General features: G+C 36.5%; 1 protein-coding gene across 1 annotated transcript in view; it reads right to left on the bottom strand.

Moving 5' to 3' along the window:
• Positions 1 to 18,119, bottom strand: part of LOC131276690 (golgin subfamily A member 6-like protein 7) — a 152,984-nt gene that overhangs the window by 71,930 nt on the left and 62,935 nt on the right. The window contains exons 15-17 of the mRNA XM_071212774.1: positions 17,841 to 17,861; positions 14,228 to 14,248; positions 10,056 to 10,076 (exon numbers count right to left, since the gene is read on the bottom strand). Coding sequence (XP_071068875.1) covers positions 10,056 to 10,076; positions 14,228 to 14,248; positions 17,841 to 17,861 — 63 coding nt within the window. The remainder of the gene's footprint in view (positions 1 to 10,055; positions 10,077 to 14,227; positions 14,249 to 17,840; positions 17,862 to 18,119) is intronic.

An 18,119-nucleotide genomic window follows, 5' to 3' on the forward strand; every position in this document is an offset into this window, starting at 1 on the left:
AGTAACCCAACAGGAAGAAGGAAGGAAATAACAAAGATAAGAGCAGAACTAAATGAAATAGAAAATAAAAAAGCATTTGAAAAGATAAACAAGACCAAGAGATGGTTTTTTGAGAAGATGAACAAAATTGACAAACCTTTAGCGAGACTAACAAAGAAAAAAAGAGAGAAGATGCAAATACACAAAATAAGAAATGAGAACGGCGATATCACCACTGACCCCACAGAAATAAAGACTATAATAAGAGGATACTTTGAAAAACTATACTCCAACAAAAATGACAATTTAGAGGAAATGGACAAATTCCTAGAAACACATAAGCAGCCCATATTGACAAAAGAAGAAATTGATGATCTTAACAAACCAATCACAAGCAAAGAGATAGAATCAGTCATTAAAAATCTCCCAACTAAGAAGAGCCCAGGACCAGACGGCTTCACAGGTGAATGCTACAAAACATTCTGGAATGAACTAACACCAATCCTGCTGAAACTATTCCAAAAAATTGAAACAGAAGGAACATTGCCGAACTCCTCCTATGATGCCAACATTACCCCAGTACCAAAGCCAAACAAAGACACCACAGGAAAGGAAAATTACAGACCAATTTCTCTAATGAACCTAGATGCAAAAATACTTAACAAAATACTTACTAATTGTATTCAACAACACATTAAATGAATTATACACGACGACAAAGTGGGATTTATTCCAGGTATGCAAGGATGGTTCAACATAAGAAAATCAATCAATGTAATACACCATATAAACAGATTGAAGGAAAAAAATCACATGATTATATCTATAGATGCAGAAAAAGCATTTGACAAAATACAGCACCCATTCTTGATAAAAACACTCCAAAAGATCGGAATACAAGGAAACTTTTTGAACATGATAAAGAGTATATATGAAAAACCTAGAGCCAACATTGTTTACAATGGAGAAATCCTGAAATCCTTCCCTCTAAACTCAGGAACAAGACAAGGATGCCCATTTTCTCTGCTCCTATTTAACATTGTCTTAGAAGTACTTGCTAGAGCACTGAGGCAAGAACCAGAGATAAAAGGCATTAAAATTGGAAAGGAAGAAGTCAAAATTTCATTATTTGCAGATGACATGATCCTATACATAGAAAATCCTGAGAGATCTACAACAAAGCTTCTAGAACTCATAAATGAGTTCAGTAAAGTCACAGGTTATAAGATCAATGCGCAAAAATCAGTAGCATTTCTGTACACCAATAATGAGCAAGATCAGGAGGAAATCAAGAAACAAATACCATTCACAATAGTAAATAAAAAAATCAAATACTTAGGAATAAATTTAACTAAATAGGTAAAAAATTTACACACCGAGAACTATACAAGACTGTTCAAGGAAATCAAAGAAGACCTAAATAAATGGAAGAATATTCCTTGTTCATGGATAGGAAGACTGAATATTATTAAGATGTCTATCCTACCAAAACTGATCTACACATTCAATGCAATCCCAATAAAAATCAACACAGCCTTCTTTAAGGAACTAGAAAAACTATGAAATTTATTTGGAAAGGAAAGAGGCCCCGAATAGCCAAAGACATATTGAAAAAGAAAAATGAAATTGGAGGAATCACACTTCCTGACTTCAAAACATACTCCAAACTACAGTAGTGAAAACAGCATGGTATTGGCATAAGGAGAGACACAGAGACCAATGGAATTGAATTGAACGTTCTGATATAGAACCTCATATATATAGCCATATAATATTTGATAAAGCCACCAAACCCTCTCAACTGGGAGAGAATGGCCTATTCAACAAATGGTGCCTGGAGAACTGGATATTCATATGTAGAAGAATGAAAGAGGATTACCATCTCACACCTTATACAAAGATCAACTCAAGATGGATCAAAGACATAAATATAAGAGCCAAGACCATAAAGATCTTGGAAAGTAGTGTAGGGAAACATCTACAGGATCTTGTAATAGGAAATGGCTTCATGAATATCACACCAAAAGCACGAGCAGCAAAAGAACAAATACATAAATGGGACTTCCTCAAAATTAAAGCCTTCTGCACCTCAAAAGAGTTTGTCAAGAAAGTAAAAAGGGAACCCACACAATGGGAGAAAATATTTGGCAACCATATATCTGATAAGAGACTTATAACTTGCATATATAAAGAACTCCTATATCTTGAAAATAAAAAGATAAAGAATGCATTTAAAAAATGGGAAAAAGATTTAAACAGACACTTCTCCAAAGAATAATACAAATAGCTCAAAAGCACATGAAAAAATGCTTCAAATCTCTAGCTATCAGGGAAATGCAAATCAAAACTACAATGAGATACCATCTTACTCCCATAAGATTGGCAGCTATGAAAAAAACAGAAGAATACAAATGCTGGAGAGGATGTGAAGAAAGGGGAACACTCATCCACTGCTGGTGGGAATGCAGAGGGATTCAACCATTCTGGAGGACAGTTTGGCGGTTTCTCAAAAAACTAACTATAGATTTGTCATATGACCCAGCAATACCACTGCTGGGTATATACCCATCAGAACTGAAAACAAGGACACAAACCAATATAGGTACACCAATGTTCATAGCAGCATTGTTCACTATTGCCAAAAGTTGGAATCAACCCAAATGCCCATCAACAGATGAGTGGATCAATAAAATGTGGTATATACACACAATGGAATACTACTCATCTGTAAGAACAAATACACTACAAACACACGTGATAACATGGATGAATCTTCAGAACCTTATGTTGAGTAAAGCAATCCAGTCATTGAAGGACAAATACTACATGACCTCAATGATATGAAATAAGCAACCTGCCTCAAAGAGCTAGAGACTGGAAAAGAGGCTTACAGGAAATCGGGGGGTGGAGGAAGTATGTGAGCCGACGTCTGCAGGGGTGGAATCTATGATGAGCTGGCAGTAAGTATGAGCACAAAGAAGGGAAAAAATGGGGGCAAAGGGTTGCCTTCAGGTGGGGCTTTGTGGGGTTGAGGGGGGCTGGGGATGGGCGGAGGGGTAATATTGCCCTAAAAGTGGTGGGAGGGAGGGGCAACATACGAATATAGGAGAGTGTCAGGTGTTCGTTGAGAGGAAAATGTTGAGAAAATCTTATCAAAATATAATTAAAATATAATTTAGGATGCTCAGGGGGGATGGTCTGATGTGGGACGGACTCCGGGGGAATAGCTGAAGGCTCATTTTGCCAGGGTGGGTTGTACCATTGGGTAGAGACCCAAGAAGTGAGAGTTGGGGTGGACCCACATCGTGGGGAGGACTAATGCCATCAAATAGAGAGAACTGTATCTCTCTTGAGAAAGGGTGGCTTCCAGGGCATTAGGGCAGTTGAGAAAGTCAGGTCCTGAACCCTGTTGCAAGTATCTCTGGACGTGGCTTCTCAGGAAATGGAGATTGGCTGGCGCTGTGGGCCCCAAGGGGAGGGGAAAATCGATGTGGAATGGATGGAACCAAGGTAAATGTGGGGGCAAGAGAGGAGTTTTGCGAGAGTACATGAGGATGAATATAAAACATGTAATATTACACCAAAAACATATAGGGGACGACAGACTAATAATGTAAACCATAATACAAAACATAGGATAACTAAAAAATTTAGAAAACTGTACATCCTAAAGTATGGACCACATTGTAAGCACAGAGGTCACCTTGTTTGAAGCTATTGTTTCGGAATCTGTACATCAGTTTCAGGAAATATGACATGAATAAGTTAAAAGATTATCGCTGTGGAAGAGAAAAGGTTTTATGGTAGATCTGTGGGAGTACTGTATATTGTATATATGAACTACTGTGATCTAAGACTCTTGTGAAGAGAAGCTCAATAATTAGAAAAAAAAAGAAAAGAAAAAGATAGGATGTAGAAATTTTTCCAAATCAATATGTACTCTAGATCTAACCCTTAAACTCATCGCTCTATTCCATTTTACTAGTAAGGGAAACTGACATTATGTTGGGCTTCACTTTACAGGAAGTTTTGGATCAGAGTGGTTCAACAATGGCGGTGGAGGAATACTGATATGGGATATTATTGATAGGCTATATATGGTTGACAGGGAGTTATACAGGGCATATGTCCAGGGTACATGGTAATGTTTAGATATACTCATAGTGGAAACAATTAAAAACAACAGCTGGGAGGGTACTGGGTTCCTGGCCGGGGGATCTCTGTCGTGGTCCCTGGGGGAGCAGGGGCAGTCCCCCAGGTGCAACGGTAAGAACCAGGAAGGATTGAGGGTCCAACAGTGGGCTCCTGATACTAATGGCTATGCTTGTGAGCCTATACACCTGCAATAAGAACAAGGCCTAGAGTAGCATTGTGCCTGGGAGTTTCCTCCTGACAGCCTTCATGTTACTCAAATGTGGCCACTCTCAAAGCCAAACTCAGCATGTAGATATGTAGATACAGTGCATTCCCCCCAGTGTGGGACAGGACACCCGGGGATGAGCCTCCCTGGCACCGAGGGATCACTACCACATACCAGCTGAAGATGCAACTAGAAAATTACCTTGAATTAAAGGTTCAATGCGGATCAGCAGAATATCCCTGTCTACATATAATAACATGACTTCAAAATGCTGTTTGACCTAATGTAAGGGGGAAATGAAAAGGAGAAATGAGTTTATAAGGCTACGAGTCTCTAAAAAAGAGTCTGGAGGTTGTCAGAAGGAATGCCCTTATGCACAACTGAGCAGAGTCTAAGAGACAGATAAAGAAGATACAACCCCAGGTATTGGTTCTTTTGAGGGATAAAGAGACCCACGGCTTCTATGGTCATGGCAGATGGGGTTCACTGCCATAGCAGATGGCCCTTCTTTGGAGCTGGTGTTTCTGCATGATGGAACTGGACTCAGAGGGGATCTCTTTTCACAAGACTTGCATGCTACTTTACTGGAATTGTACTTGGTGCTGGGGTTTAAGATATATTTAGGCGATTTGAATCTCTGAACTGACAATGTAATACCCAGGCCCAGAGCTTCAACAGACTTCAGCTCCTATACTCTGATGTATTGGACTTACCCCACTCAGCTAACATGGAGTTGAAGAAGGTCAACCACCACACCATGGAGCCTAGACTGTCTACAACTGAAAGCAAGAGGAGTGCATCCAGTATCCATGTGGAATCTAAGCCCCCACTTGACATAGATGTGCAATGGACACAACCAATCCAATGTCCACAGAGAAAATGTGGCATTGGTGTAGGAAGGGTGGCCATGGTGGCTGCTGGGTGCGGGGAATGGGAGGAAGAAATGAGATGGGAAGGTGTTTTCGGTACGTGGAGTTGTCCTGGGTGGTGCTTCACAGTCAATTACGGGACATTGTAGATCCCCCCAGGGCCCACTGGATGGAACGTGGGAGAGTGTGGGCTATGATGTGGACCATTGACTATGGGGTGCAGTGATGCTCAGAGATGTACTTACCGGGTGCAATGGATGTGTCATGATGATGGGAGAGAGTGTTGCTGTGGGGAGAGTGGGGGGTGGGGGCAGTGTGGTTGAATGGGACCTCATATTTTTTTAATGTAATATTTAAAAAATAAAATAAAATAAAATAAAATAAATTACAAAAAAAATACAAAAACAAATATCATCACTATTATTTTCTATTGCCTCTGAAAAAATATAAATAAATAATCAAACCAAAATTATATTAGAGAGTGTACCCATAGGCTACCTGTTGATATTCAAGAACAGTTACATATTTCAATAAAAAGAAGAAAATTATCTATAAACGTATCTTTATGAATAAAAGTTGTCATTATAATTTCACATATATAGTAAGCAATGGCCAATTTCATGATGAATTGTAATAAAGATTCCTACTTACATGATGAATGTGTTAGTGTGAGTGACTCAAGTCCCCCTATGTCCTCAGCACATAGGTGCCTGCATGACCTTAGATATAAGTTAAAGTTTAATGACCCTCCACAGAAGAGAAAAATGCATAGATGATATATACTATAGTCTTCCCAAAGGAGGTTAATATCCTTTGAAAACATCCCTACTAAGAGTGCTGTTAAAACACCTCCGACCCCATGTGTAAGCTTCACATGACCATAACAGGAACACTTTTCTCCTACCCTATGGAGTGCTCTTGTTCTGAAACCACTTATAAACACCTGTGATTTTCTCATATCCTTTTATGCAGTGGTAAATTTATTTTTTGACTGGCCACTGTGAAAGATACTTCCCTGTCCACAAGTACCAATAAAGCTTCTGCCTGACTAAAGGCCAGGTGTGTTCTTTGGTCCCATGGTCTCAAAATCTCATGCCCTTCAAAAATTGGATTATAACAGCTGTTGAGTCATGAGCCAGGAGACACAATGTCCACTGGTCTTGTGGGCACGTTCTCAGGCAAAGGAGACTCTGCATGGGAAATCCACGATGGACTTGTAATGTCCATGTGAGGAAGAGTGGCTGCCCTCTTGGGCAGGTGGGGACCACTGAGAGAATATGAAATAAAAATACTCAATTGATTTTTGGTGAACTCCACATGAATATGGGGATATCCCCAAATCCCTAATGTGAATACCAGTTATATAACATAAGGAAAACTATCTGGAAGCAAGTCTACAAACCCACTGCTGACTCCGCTTTTCGGTTATCACATTATAGGAGTGGTAGTGTGTGCAAAGGGGAAGTACTCTATTGTCACTTGTGAGCCAGGAAAGGCAGGCTTACCCTTCCCCATGTTTTGGAAATACCAAATGATAAGCGCACTCTGGTTTCTGTCTCCATTCACTTGTCAATTTTAATTAGTGATGGATTGTGGGTTTTGAAGGGCAATATATATTTTTTCCCCAGTATCATTGGTAGGTGGAGTCTGACCAAGCAATACTGATTCATCAGGGTAGTGCATATTTCTTCCATAACTGTGCCCTAGAAAGAAACTGAAATATTAATTTTTTTCTATGAAATCATCTTCCTTAAAGTAAATTATGATGTTAACATATATTACTAAATTAAAACTTTGCACATTTTTGAGAGTTGAGTATATTATAAAATAAATAAAAATTAGTGGGTAATAGTGAATATAGAACTGTAAATATATCAAAAATTCCTTTCATAACTCTACTTGAACAAGTTCATGATTTGGGGTTTTATGGAAATTCATATTTTACGGTTAGTTGTGGTCGAGGTAATATCTAAGTTAATATAACTGCAAAAAACATGTGCAGTGGAATAATTCACTGTGATGGTATATTACATTTCCTACACCATAATTTAATTTGTCTAATTTATAAATTCACAGAAAAACTGAAGAAAAATTAAATAGTTGAGTTTCTACATCATGTTTTCATAGTGTCCTGAATATTGCACTAAAACCATCTAGTCTTGGGCTGATTCAATAGCTAAAACCATGAAAGTTATTATTACAACTACTACTCCCTCTACTATTAATAATCCAATGTATGTTCAAGAGTTTTAGATATATGAACTTTTTAATACTGATTATAAAATTATACTATAAATATGATTATTATAATATTTTAAAATAAAATAACATGCTTTAGTACAATTCCATCACACTCAGGAAGATGAATTCTGAAGTAGGTCCCACTGACATGGCACTGAACTCCAGAGTGATATGCCATGACCATAGAACCTATGTGTCTCTGTAGCCCTCAGGGGAACCAGTACCTGAGGTTGAATCTACTTTGGTTGTCTCTGGGGTCCTGCTGAGGCATGCATAATCACAACCTTGCTAATGACCACCCGAATCTTTTTTGAAGACTCTTAGCTATATAAACTCATTTGCCTTTGCCATTTCCCCGTTTCACTCAAGTTCAAAAAGCAATTTTTAACACATGATCCTACATGTAGGCTGAGATATTCTGCTGGTCTGGGTTGACCCTTTTATTCAAGGTCTCTTTCTAGTTGCATCACCAGTCAGTAATTGGGAGTAATTACTCAGTGCCAGGGAGGGTCATCCCCAAGAGTCATGTCCCAGGCTGGGGGGAAGGTAATGCATTCAGATGCTGAGTTTGGCTTAGAGCAACATTGAGGCTCTCAGAAGGTAACTCTTAGGCACCCGGCAGCTCAGCTATGTACAGCAGAAAAAATAAAGATTTAGAGATGATGAGTTTTTCTTGTTTGTTATGATTTATAATATTATTATAATTGGAATAATGAAAACACTTTGAAAATGATTGAAGTGATGAATGAACAACTATGTGCTTATACTTAATACCATTAATTTTACACTTTCCATGGATTTGTGTTTTATTACTAGGTTGAATATAAAAACGAATTGTTAAAAAAATGCCTTAGGAGATTATAAAAATCTTTCACAAAATCAAGAAATTTCTAAGTAATATAGCTGGGATATAAATGACCCAACCCTTATAAAAAATGGAAAATTCCTCACTTTTCTCTGTCTTGGAAAAAACAAATTAAATGAGGGAGCAAATGAGTAACTGAAGGAAAAGATGAATGGACGAATGATTAAATGAATGAATGAATGATTTAAAGAATTACTAAATAATTGGATGCATGATGGTATGAATAAATGAATGAATAATTTTTGCATAAATAAATCTTAAAAGGAAACAGAGAGCACCAGGATGAGATGGTACCCAGACATCACAGAGCCAATGGAAGGAATTTTCCTGTCTCCATCTGGAAAATCTCTCTGTTTTGGGGGATGGGCCCTGCTCATCATCATCACTTTGTCAGTTGTCCAAAGCAAGCTCAAAGAACTGGACAGTAGGAATTTTCACATGTACCAAATATACCACAATAATAACTAAGGGTTCACTAATACATGTAACAGTCTGTTGGTATAAGGGATGTGGTATTATGGGAACTCCCAATATATTTTGTGTATATTCACTTAAAAATAAATCGAAAATTTCCTTAGAAATAACTTTTAAATTTTAAATAAATGAATAATGAATAAATGAGGAAGGGACTGATGGGAACTTTCTTCACTGGAAAATTTTTCATCAAACCCACATCCAACAAATGGATATGCATAATAACTAAAGTATAAAAACAATGGTGACTTTGAACAACAAATATTGAATATAATTTAAGTTATTATCAATTGGTTTTTGGACCTATTTATTCAGATGCATGAGTGCATTCCCAAGGGGATTCCATTTCACTTTTGAGTCTGTAACCTTTTCATTGTAATCATCTGATCAATTCCTTGCACTCAATAAAATGACATTTTGAAATGTAAATCTATTCATGATGTTCCTTTGACTCCAATCTTCAAAACTCTTGGCATGCCCAAAGAAACGTCCTGTTTTCTGGGTTTTTCTTAGGTGCCTGTAGTCTTGACTGGGTTTTCTGCACCAGAATCCCCTGGTCAAACAATATGTGCCAGCCCTCATAGAATCATGTGTTTGCTCAACCCAGAGTGTGCTGTGCTCTCTGCTCCCCGCCCTGCACATACTGGGCTCTCATTGACCTTTCTATTGACCTATTCTTTACCATTGATATCAACTACAGGAGCATTTCATCAGGAAATCTACAGCCTCCTATATAGTCCAAATCCTTTTAGTTTATGGTTTTTTTGTACCTACTTCCTTCTTAATATAAATCATTAGATTATTAATTTGGGTTTTATTCTCTTAATGCAAATGTTCACCAATACCACAACAGAAATTTCAATGCACTGGGGACTTCTCTCTCTCTTTTTTTTTTCTCTTTCAAAAAATGTTTCTCAAGCACCAAAATCATATTAAAGAATTTATTTCTACATGCACAAGGAATCACTGAACTAGAAAAAATGAGGCAGATGAAAACTCAGAATCCCATTAATCATTTAACTCAGGCTGGCACATCTTGACTATATTTAACCTGAACAGCTACCTCTGTGTTGAGAAATTTACATTTACAATTTTAAAAACAGGCAAAACTTATTTTAGCTGCAACACAACATTATTTTGCGACATCAATAAGCATTTCATAAACTGAATTTTGATTTTACTTTAATAACTTTAATACTCAATTTGCAGATATTATTGGGTTTTGCAGGTTCAAATACTCTCTAAAACAAAAATAAATATCACTCACCATTCTGTGTTACTTTTTGCTCTGAATAAACATAAAATTAAAATTGGGTTAGAAAGTATTTCCATACGCTACTAGCAAATAATCTAGATCAGATTTTATACATTTTCATTAAAATAAGAAAATCAGGTATAAATGCCTCTATAAAAAAGAATAGTTTTCCATACCATTTCACATACATATTAAGCAATGGCCAATTTCATGATGAATTGTAAGCAAGGTTCGTGCTTACGTTCTCAATGTAATAGTGAGGGTACCCATAGGTCCCCCTAATTCTCCAGCCAGCATTACCCAGACATGTTAAAGTTTAATAATACTCTTCAGAAGCGTAAGAATGTGCATATCATATCATAAGCTATAATCATCAGAAGCCTGTTAATATCTTAGCAAACATCTCTCCTAGGAGCAGAGTAAAAACATCTCCACACCGATTTGTAAGCTTCATGTGACTGTAACAGAAATCTGTTCTTCTCCCTACGGAATGTCATTTTCTGATTTCTCTGTGCAGCGCTAACTTACTCGTTCTTTGACATGCCATGGCCAAAGATTCTTCCCTGTTCACAAGTCCAAATAAAGCTCATACCCGACTAAATGCCCTGTTTGTTCTCTCTCCTCATGGCCTCAAAATCTCATACCTTTCAGGAATTGGATTTGAACAACTAGCAAACCAGGAGCCAAGAGACAGAACATCTTCCTTTCATTGTGGGCATGTGCTCAGGCAGAAGTTCCCCAGATGGGAAATCTTGGTTTGGCTTTGATGTTCATGTCGGGTGGGACACCTGCCTTCTTTGGCCAATCGGGACCATTGAGAGAATATGGAGTCACCTACATGCTTTAAAGTTGTGGAGCTCCAAGTAAATACGGTGATGTGCCAGAAACCCTGATGGAAGTAACAGTAAACTAAGATAAGGAAAACAATGTGGCAGCCCTTCTGCAAACCCACGGCTGACTGCCTTCCTGGTGCATCTGTTGTTAGGAGTGGTAATGTTTTCAATGGGGCAGTTCTCCAGTTCCATTTCAGAGCCAATAAGGGTGGCTTCCCCTTCCCCATGTGTTGGGCAAACTAAATTGTAAGTGCAGTTTGGTTTCTGTCTCCATGCCCAGGTTAGTTTTAATTTGGGGTTGAGTGCACACTATGAAGGTCAATATAGTTTTGTTCCAGGAACATTGGTGTGTGGATTGTGGACCAAGAAAAACTGGTTCATCAGGGTAGTGTAAGTTTAGCCCATAACCCTATCCTGGTTAGAGCCCAAAGTGTGTTTTTTAAAATTTTCATTATGAAATTGTCTTCTTTAAAGGGAATTATAATGTAAATATAAAATACTAATTTAAAACACCATATTTCCTTGATAGTTCTGCTGATAAAAAATAAAGGAGGGGAAACGGACTTTGGCCCAGTGGTTAGGGCGTCCGTCTACCATATGGGAGGTCCGCGGTTCAAACCCCGGGCCTCCTTGACCCGTGTGGAACTGGCCATGTGCAGCGCTGATGCACGCAAGAAGTGCAGTGCCACGCAAGGGTGTCCCCCGCGTGGGGGAGCCCCACGCGCAAGGAGTGCGCCCGTGAGGAAAAGCCGCCCAGCGTGAAATGAAAGAGCAGCCTGCCGAGGAATGGCGCCGCCCACACTTCCCGTGCCGCTGACGACAACAGAAGCGGACAAAGAAACAAGACGCAGCAAATAGACACCAAGAACAGACAACCAGGGGAGGGGGGGAAATTAAATAAATAAATGAATAAAAAAAAAAAATAAAGGATAATTATCAGATTATCATTAGTATAGTAATATAATTAATATCAAAGATTTCTTTCATAGCTCTAAATGAACAAGTTAATGGTTTTTAGTGTTGTAACCATCAACATTTTATGATTAGTTTGAATCAGGATTTATCTAGGTCAATATAACTACAAAAAAAAATGTGGAATACTTAATTCAATGTGATTATTATTTCTATTTCTTACGTGATATTATAGTTTGTCCAATATTTACATGCACAGAAAGAAATATAAGGAAGCTAAGTAGAGTTTATCCATTTTGTTTTCATGGTGTCCTGATATTGGCTTGAAACCATCTTTTCATTTCCACGGTCACTACCTCAAACCTTGAAAGCTATCATTACTGCAACTACCACTACTCTAAATAACCTAAAATGTTTCAGGAATTTCATGAATATGAAATTTTTAATACTGTGGATAACCCTATGCCATAAATACCATAATTATAGTCTTTAAAGAAAAAACAAACTTGAATGAGGTGCTTAAAAACTTTGGGAAAATAATGAAGCTTCTGTATAATAGAGCTGAAATTTAAATCAGACCACCTGATTCAAGGGCCTAGTCTTCAAAAAAAGTATGTGATTATCACTAACTTTTTCCTGTCTTTAGGTAAACCAAAATGAGTTAGGGAACGAATGAGTGAGAGTCAGTGAATGACTGGATGAACTGATGAAGATATAAGTGTAAACTATAATGCAAACCATTATCCATGTGGTACAGTAGTGCTCCAAAATGTATTCACCAAATGCAATCAATGTCCCCCGATTATGAAAGAGGTTATTGATTTGGGAGGACTGGGGTGATGGGGGTGGGGAGTATATGGGGACCTCATTTTTAAAAATTTAACATTTCAGAAAAAATAAAGAGAAAAAATTAAATTAAAAAAAGATGTAAGGACATAAACACATAAAGACATAAATAAATAAATAGATCAATCAATCAATCAATCAATCTTAAAATGAAACAGAGAGAAACAGGATGAAAGAGCACCCCAATAACATGGGGTAGAGAGAAGGTATTATCCTGTCTGTAGTATCACTCACTCTCAATTATTGGATGGGAGTTGTCTGTTATCGTCATTTTGCTGGTTGTCTAGGGTAAGCTCACAGAACTCTATAAGCTGTCAATTTTCCACATACACCACCCTAATTTAGAAGGTCAATAATAGGGCTAACTCTGTGTGGGTGTAAGGGATGGGCATTATATGAGAATTTCCTGTACTTTGGCTTATTTGTTCTGAAATAAAAATATAAAATTTATCTTCATATGAAGTTTAAATTTTAAATAATCAAATAAATACATGAAGAAGTGTTACATGGGAGTAGTTTTTTCACTGGAAAACTTTTCGTTAAACAGAGGCCAGATGAAGGGATTTGCATAATGACTAAAGAATAAAAACAATTTGTGACTTTGAAGAATAAAGATTGAACATTTAATAAGTTAATATTAATTGACTTTTTGAACCTATTTATTTGTATGAGTATATCTCAAAAGTGGATTCCATATAAATTTTCTCTCTGCAATATTTTCACTGTAATCTTCTAATCAATTCTTTACCCGCAATAAAAAAGACATTTTAAAATACAAATCTATTCATGATGCTCTTTTGTCTTGTAGTGCTCAAATCTCTTAGCTTACCCTGAGAAACATTGCCTTTCCTGATCTTTGTCTACACACCTTGCAGTCTTGGCTGTGTTTTGTGCACCAGAATATCCTGGTCAATATATATATAAATCCTGGTAAAATCATGTATTTGCTCAACCCAGAGTGTAGTGTGCTCTCTGCTCCCTGCCCTGCACATGCTGGGCTCTCATTGACCAACCTATTCCATTCATTACTGCTGATTTCAACTCCTTTAGCACTTCTTAAAGAAAGCTACAACCTCATCTACAGAACAAATCCCTCCAGTGTATGCTTTTATTGGACCAAGTTCCTTCTTCATCATACTCATTAGAATATAAGTTTGGCGCTTATTTCGTACATGTACCTTAAAAGAAACCTCATTGCACATTGGGATCCATTTTTTTTTCTTTTTCCATTAATGTTTGTCAAACACCAATCACATATTAGTTGATTTCTATATGGATAAGAAATCAGTGAACTTCTCTGAATGTGGAAGATGAAAGAACTCAGAATCCCAGGCCACCTATAGAACAAGCTGACACATTTTAATTCCCATTTAACAATAACAACTAACTCCATGATGAGAAATTTCCATTTAAAATTTTTCAAGTAGGCAAAAGATATTTTAGTTGCCTCTCAACACTATTTCAGAACACCAATAGACATTTCATTAGCTGTCAGTTTTGATTTTTCTATAATAATTTTGAAATTCAATTTTGGGAGATTATTGTTCTTTGAAGGTTCTAGTACTGTGTAAGACAAAAGTAAATATCACTCACCATTCTTTTCTATTCTTTCCTCTAAATGAAGAGAAATAAAAAATGAAAACAAATATATGTTAGGAAGTTCCCCATATGCTACCTGATTTTATTCAAGACCAGATATTATATATTTTTATAAAAACTAGAAAGTCAGCTATAAATACCTCTTTAAAAAATAAAAGTGTCAATATCATTTCACATATATATGAAGCAATGGCCAATTTCATGATGATTTATAAGAAAAATTCCTACTTACTATATGAATGTAATTGTTTGATTATCAGGTCCCCCTAATTCCTCAGCACTTAGATGGCAGCATGACCTAGGCATACGTTAAAGTTGAATAACCCTAACAAGCAGTGAAAGAATGCATACATGGTATCATAAATTACAATCTTCCCAAAGCTGTTAATGTGCTTTGTAAACATCCTTCCTAGGAGAGCAATAAAAACATCTCCACGCCCCATGTGTGAGCTTCATGGGACCCTTCCAAAACTCTGTTCTCCTATTCTGTGGAATGTCATTGTTCTGAAAGCACCTATGAATTACCTCTCTCTTTCTCTTCTTTTTGAGGGCACTAACTTGACTTATTCTTTGGCCTCCCAATGTGAAAAATTCTCCCCTCTTCTCAAGTCCCAATAAAGCTTATGCGTGACCAACTGCTTGGTGTGTTATTTGATCTCAGAGCCTCACCATTTCATGCCCTTCAGGAGTTGGATTGTATCAACTGGCGATCCATGAACCAGGAGACAGAATGACCACTGTCAGTCATGGGGACATGGTCAAAGGCTAATCCAGGGGAAATGCTTGGTTAGCTTTTAATGTCCTTGTGGGGAGGTGTGGATGTCCTTTTGGGCACATGGGGAACACTTAGAGAATATGGAGTCACCTCTTTACTTGACAGCTGTGGAAATCCACCTGAGTACTGGGATGCCCCCAAAACACTGATGGGAGTAGCTGTTAACTAAGATAGGGAAAACAATCTGGAAACATCTCTGCATACTCACAGCTCACTTCCTTTGTGGTGTAACACATGTTAGGAGTGGTAGTGTGTGCAGTGGGGCAGTTCTCCAGTGTCATTTCTGATTTAGTAAAGTGTCTCTTTGCCTTGCCCATGTATTGGGAAAATGAAATGATATGTGCACTTTTGTTTCTGTCTCCAAGTCCTGGTCAATTTTATTTTGTGTTGGAGTGTGAATTTTGAAGCTCAAAATATTTTTGTGCCAGTAACCTTGGTGTGTGGAGAGTGGACCAAATAAAATGCTTCATCAGGGTAGTATAAACTTAGTCCATAACCATGTAATCAACAGACATCGAACTGTGTTATATATTTTCTATAAGGAATTGTCTTTCTGAAAGGGAATTACAAGGTAAATATAAAATACTCAATTATAACTTAGTACATTTCTTTGAGAGTTCAGCTGATAAAAATATTACTGGAAATTTGCAGATACTAGTGTAAATAGAACTGTAATTAATATCAAAAGTTACTTTCATAAGTCTCCAAGAACAAGAAAATGATTTTTGGTTTTATGGCAATAGCATTTTATGATTTGTTAGGATCAGACTGTATTTAGGTCAATGTAACTGCCCAAAACATGTGGAATAGAATAATTCAGTCTGATGCTAAATGATCTTTCCTACATGATAATTATATTTCTCTAATTTATAAATTCACAGCAAGAAGAGAGGGAAAACTCAGTAGTAAGATTTGACACACTTTGTTTTCATGGTGTCCTGAATATTGCCTTAAAACCACTTTGTCTTTTCCAGGTCCATTAACTAAAACCCTGAAAGTTATTATCGCTACTACCACTACCACTGCTATTAACATCTTAATTTGTAAGAAGAATTGTAGATACAAGAAATTTTTAATGCTGTGTATAACTTTAAGTCATAAATACCATTATTACAGTCTTCTTAAAAATAATTATAAAAAACATGACTTAAGAGGTTAAAAATCTTTTATAAAATTATGATGCTTCTAAGGAATAGAGCTCATATTTATACTATCTGACTCTAGAGCTTATTCTTCTAAAAATTTAATCTAATCATCACTCACTTTTCTCTGCCTTGAAATAAACCAAATTGAATGAGAGAATGAATGAGTGAATTATGAATGGATGAACCAATAAAGACATTAATTAATGTAATAATTAATTGATATTATAAGGAAACCTAGAGAACCAGAATGAGACGGGAACCAGATACCACAGTTCAGATGGAAGGAATTATCCTGTCTGCCACTACAGACACTCCCCGTTTTAAGGATGGGAGCAGTCCATCTTCATCATTTTGTTGGTTATACCGACAAGTTCAAAGAACTGGACAGTAGGTGTTGTTACTGTATTAAATATACCACACAAGTCTAGGATGTCCTTAACCAGGTTAACTATGTGTGTGAGTAAGATAGGGGGGTTATGTGGGAATTTCCTATACTTTTGTGTATTTTATCTTAAATATAAAAATAAAAATTGCTCCAAAAATAAAGTTTAAAATAGACAAATGAAGAAGTGTTACATGGAAATTCTTTCTTCACTGGAAAATTTTTCAATAAATCGACAAAAGACTAAGGGATTTGCATAATGTCTAAAGAAAAATAAACAATTTGTGACTTTGAAGAACAAATATTGAATACTGAATAAGTTAGTAGTAATTCACTTTTTGGACCTCTTTATTTATATGACTCTATCTCCAAAGGTCATTTATTTAACTTTTCTGACTGCAGCCTTTTAAACATAAATATCTAATCCATTCTTTACACTCAATAAAAATGACGTTTTAGAGTATAAATCTATTCATGACCCTCCACTATCTGCAATATTCAAAACTCTTAACATGCCCAAAGAAATGTTGCATTTCGTGGTCTTTGCATATGTTCCTTGCAGCCTTGACTGGGTTTTCTGTACCAGAATCCCCTGGTAACTGTATGTCAACCCCAATAGAATCATATGCTTGCTCAACCCAGAGTGTGGTGTGAACTCTGCTCCCTACACTGCACATGCTGAGCTATCATTGACCTTCCTATTCCATTCATTACTGCTGATCTCTACTCCAGTAGCACATCTTCAGGAAATCTTTGACCTCATTAATAGGACAAATTCATCTAATATATATTATTGCACCATGTTCTTCTTCATGGCACTCTTTAGAATATTACTTATAAATCTAATTATTTATATATCTATTACTTTTAAATGTAATGATTTATTCTGTACATGTAATTGTACATCTACCCTATAATAGAAACATCAATGGAAGTGTGGATCCAAATGTATTTTCTCTTTTCGCATTATTTTTTCCATCACAAATCATACGTTAGTTGATTTCTAAGTGCACAAGAAATAACTGAAGTTATCTGAATGAGGCAGATGAAAGGAATCAGAGTCACAGTTGTCACATAGCACAAGTTGGCATATCTTAACCTCCATTTAAACCCAACAACTATCTCCATATTGAGAAATACATATTTAAAATTTTACAGTTAGACAAAAGATATTTTTGTTGTTGCTCAACACTATTTTAGAACATCAGTAAGCATTTCATTAACTGTGAGTTTAAAACAATTTTGGGATATTATTGGATGATGAAGGTTTAAATATTGTATAAAGCAGAATTAAAAATCACTCACCATTTTTATTTATTATTTCCTCTGAATAAAGAGAAATGAAAATGAAAACAAAATTATGTTAGAAAGAGTCCCCATACACTCCCTGAAGATTATCCAGAGCAGATGTTTTATATTTTTAAAAACCAAGAAAATCGGCTTTAAATTCCCCTTTGAAAAATAAAAGCTGTCAATATCATTTCACATACACATTAGGTAATGGCCAATTTCATGATGAAATATAAGAAAAGTTCCTCCTTATAATATGATTGTAATATTGTGGGCGATCCATGTCTCCTAAGT

This window comes from Dasypus novemcinctus, chromosome 30 (assembly GCF_030445035.2).
Source record: "Dasypus novemcinctus isolate mDasNov1 chromosome 30, mDasNov1.1.hap2, whole genome shotgun sequence".
Lineage (NCBI taxonomy): Eukaryota > Metazoa > Chordata > Mammalia > Cingulata > Dasypodidae > Dasypus > Dasypus novemcinctus.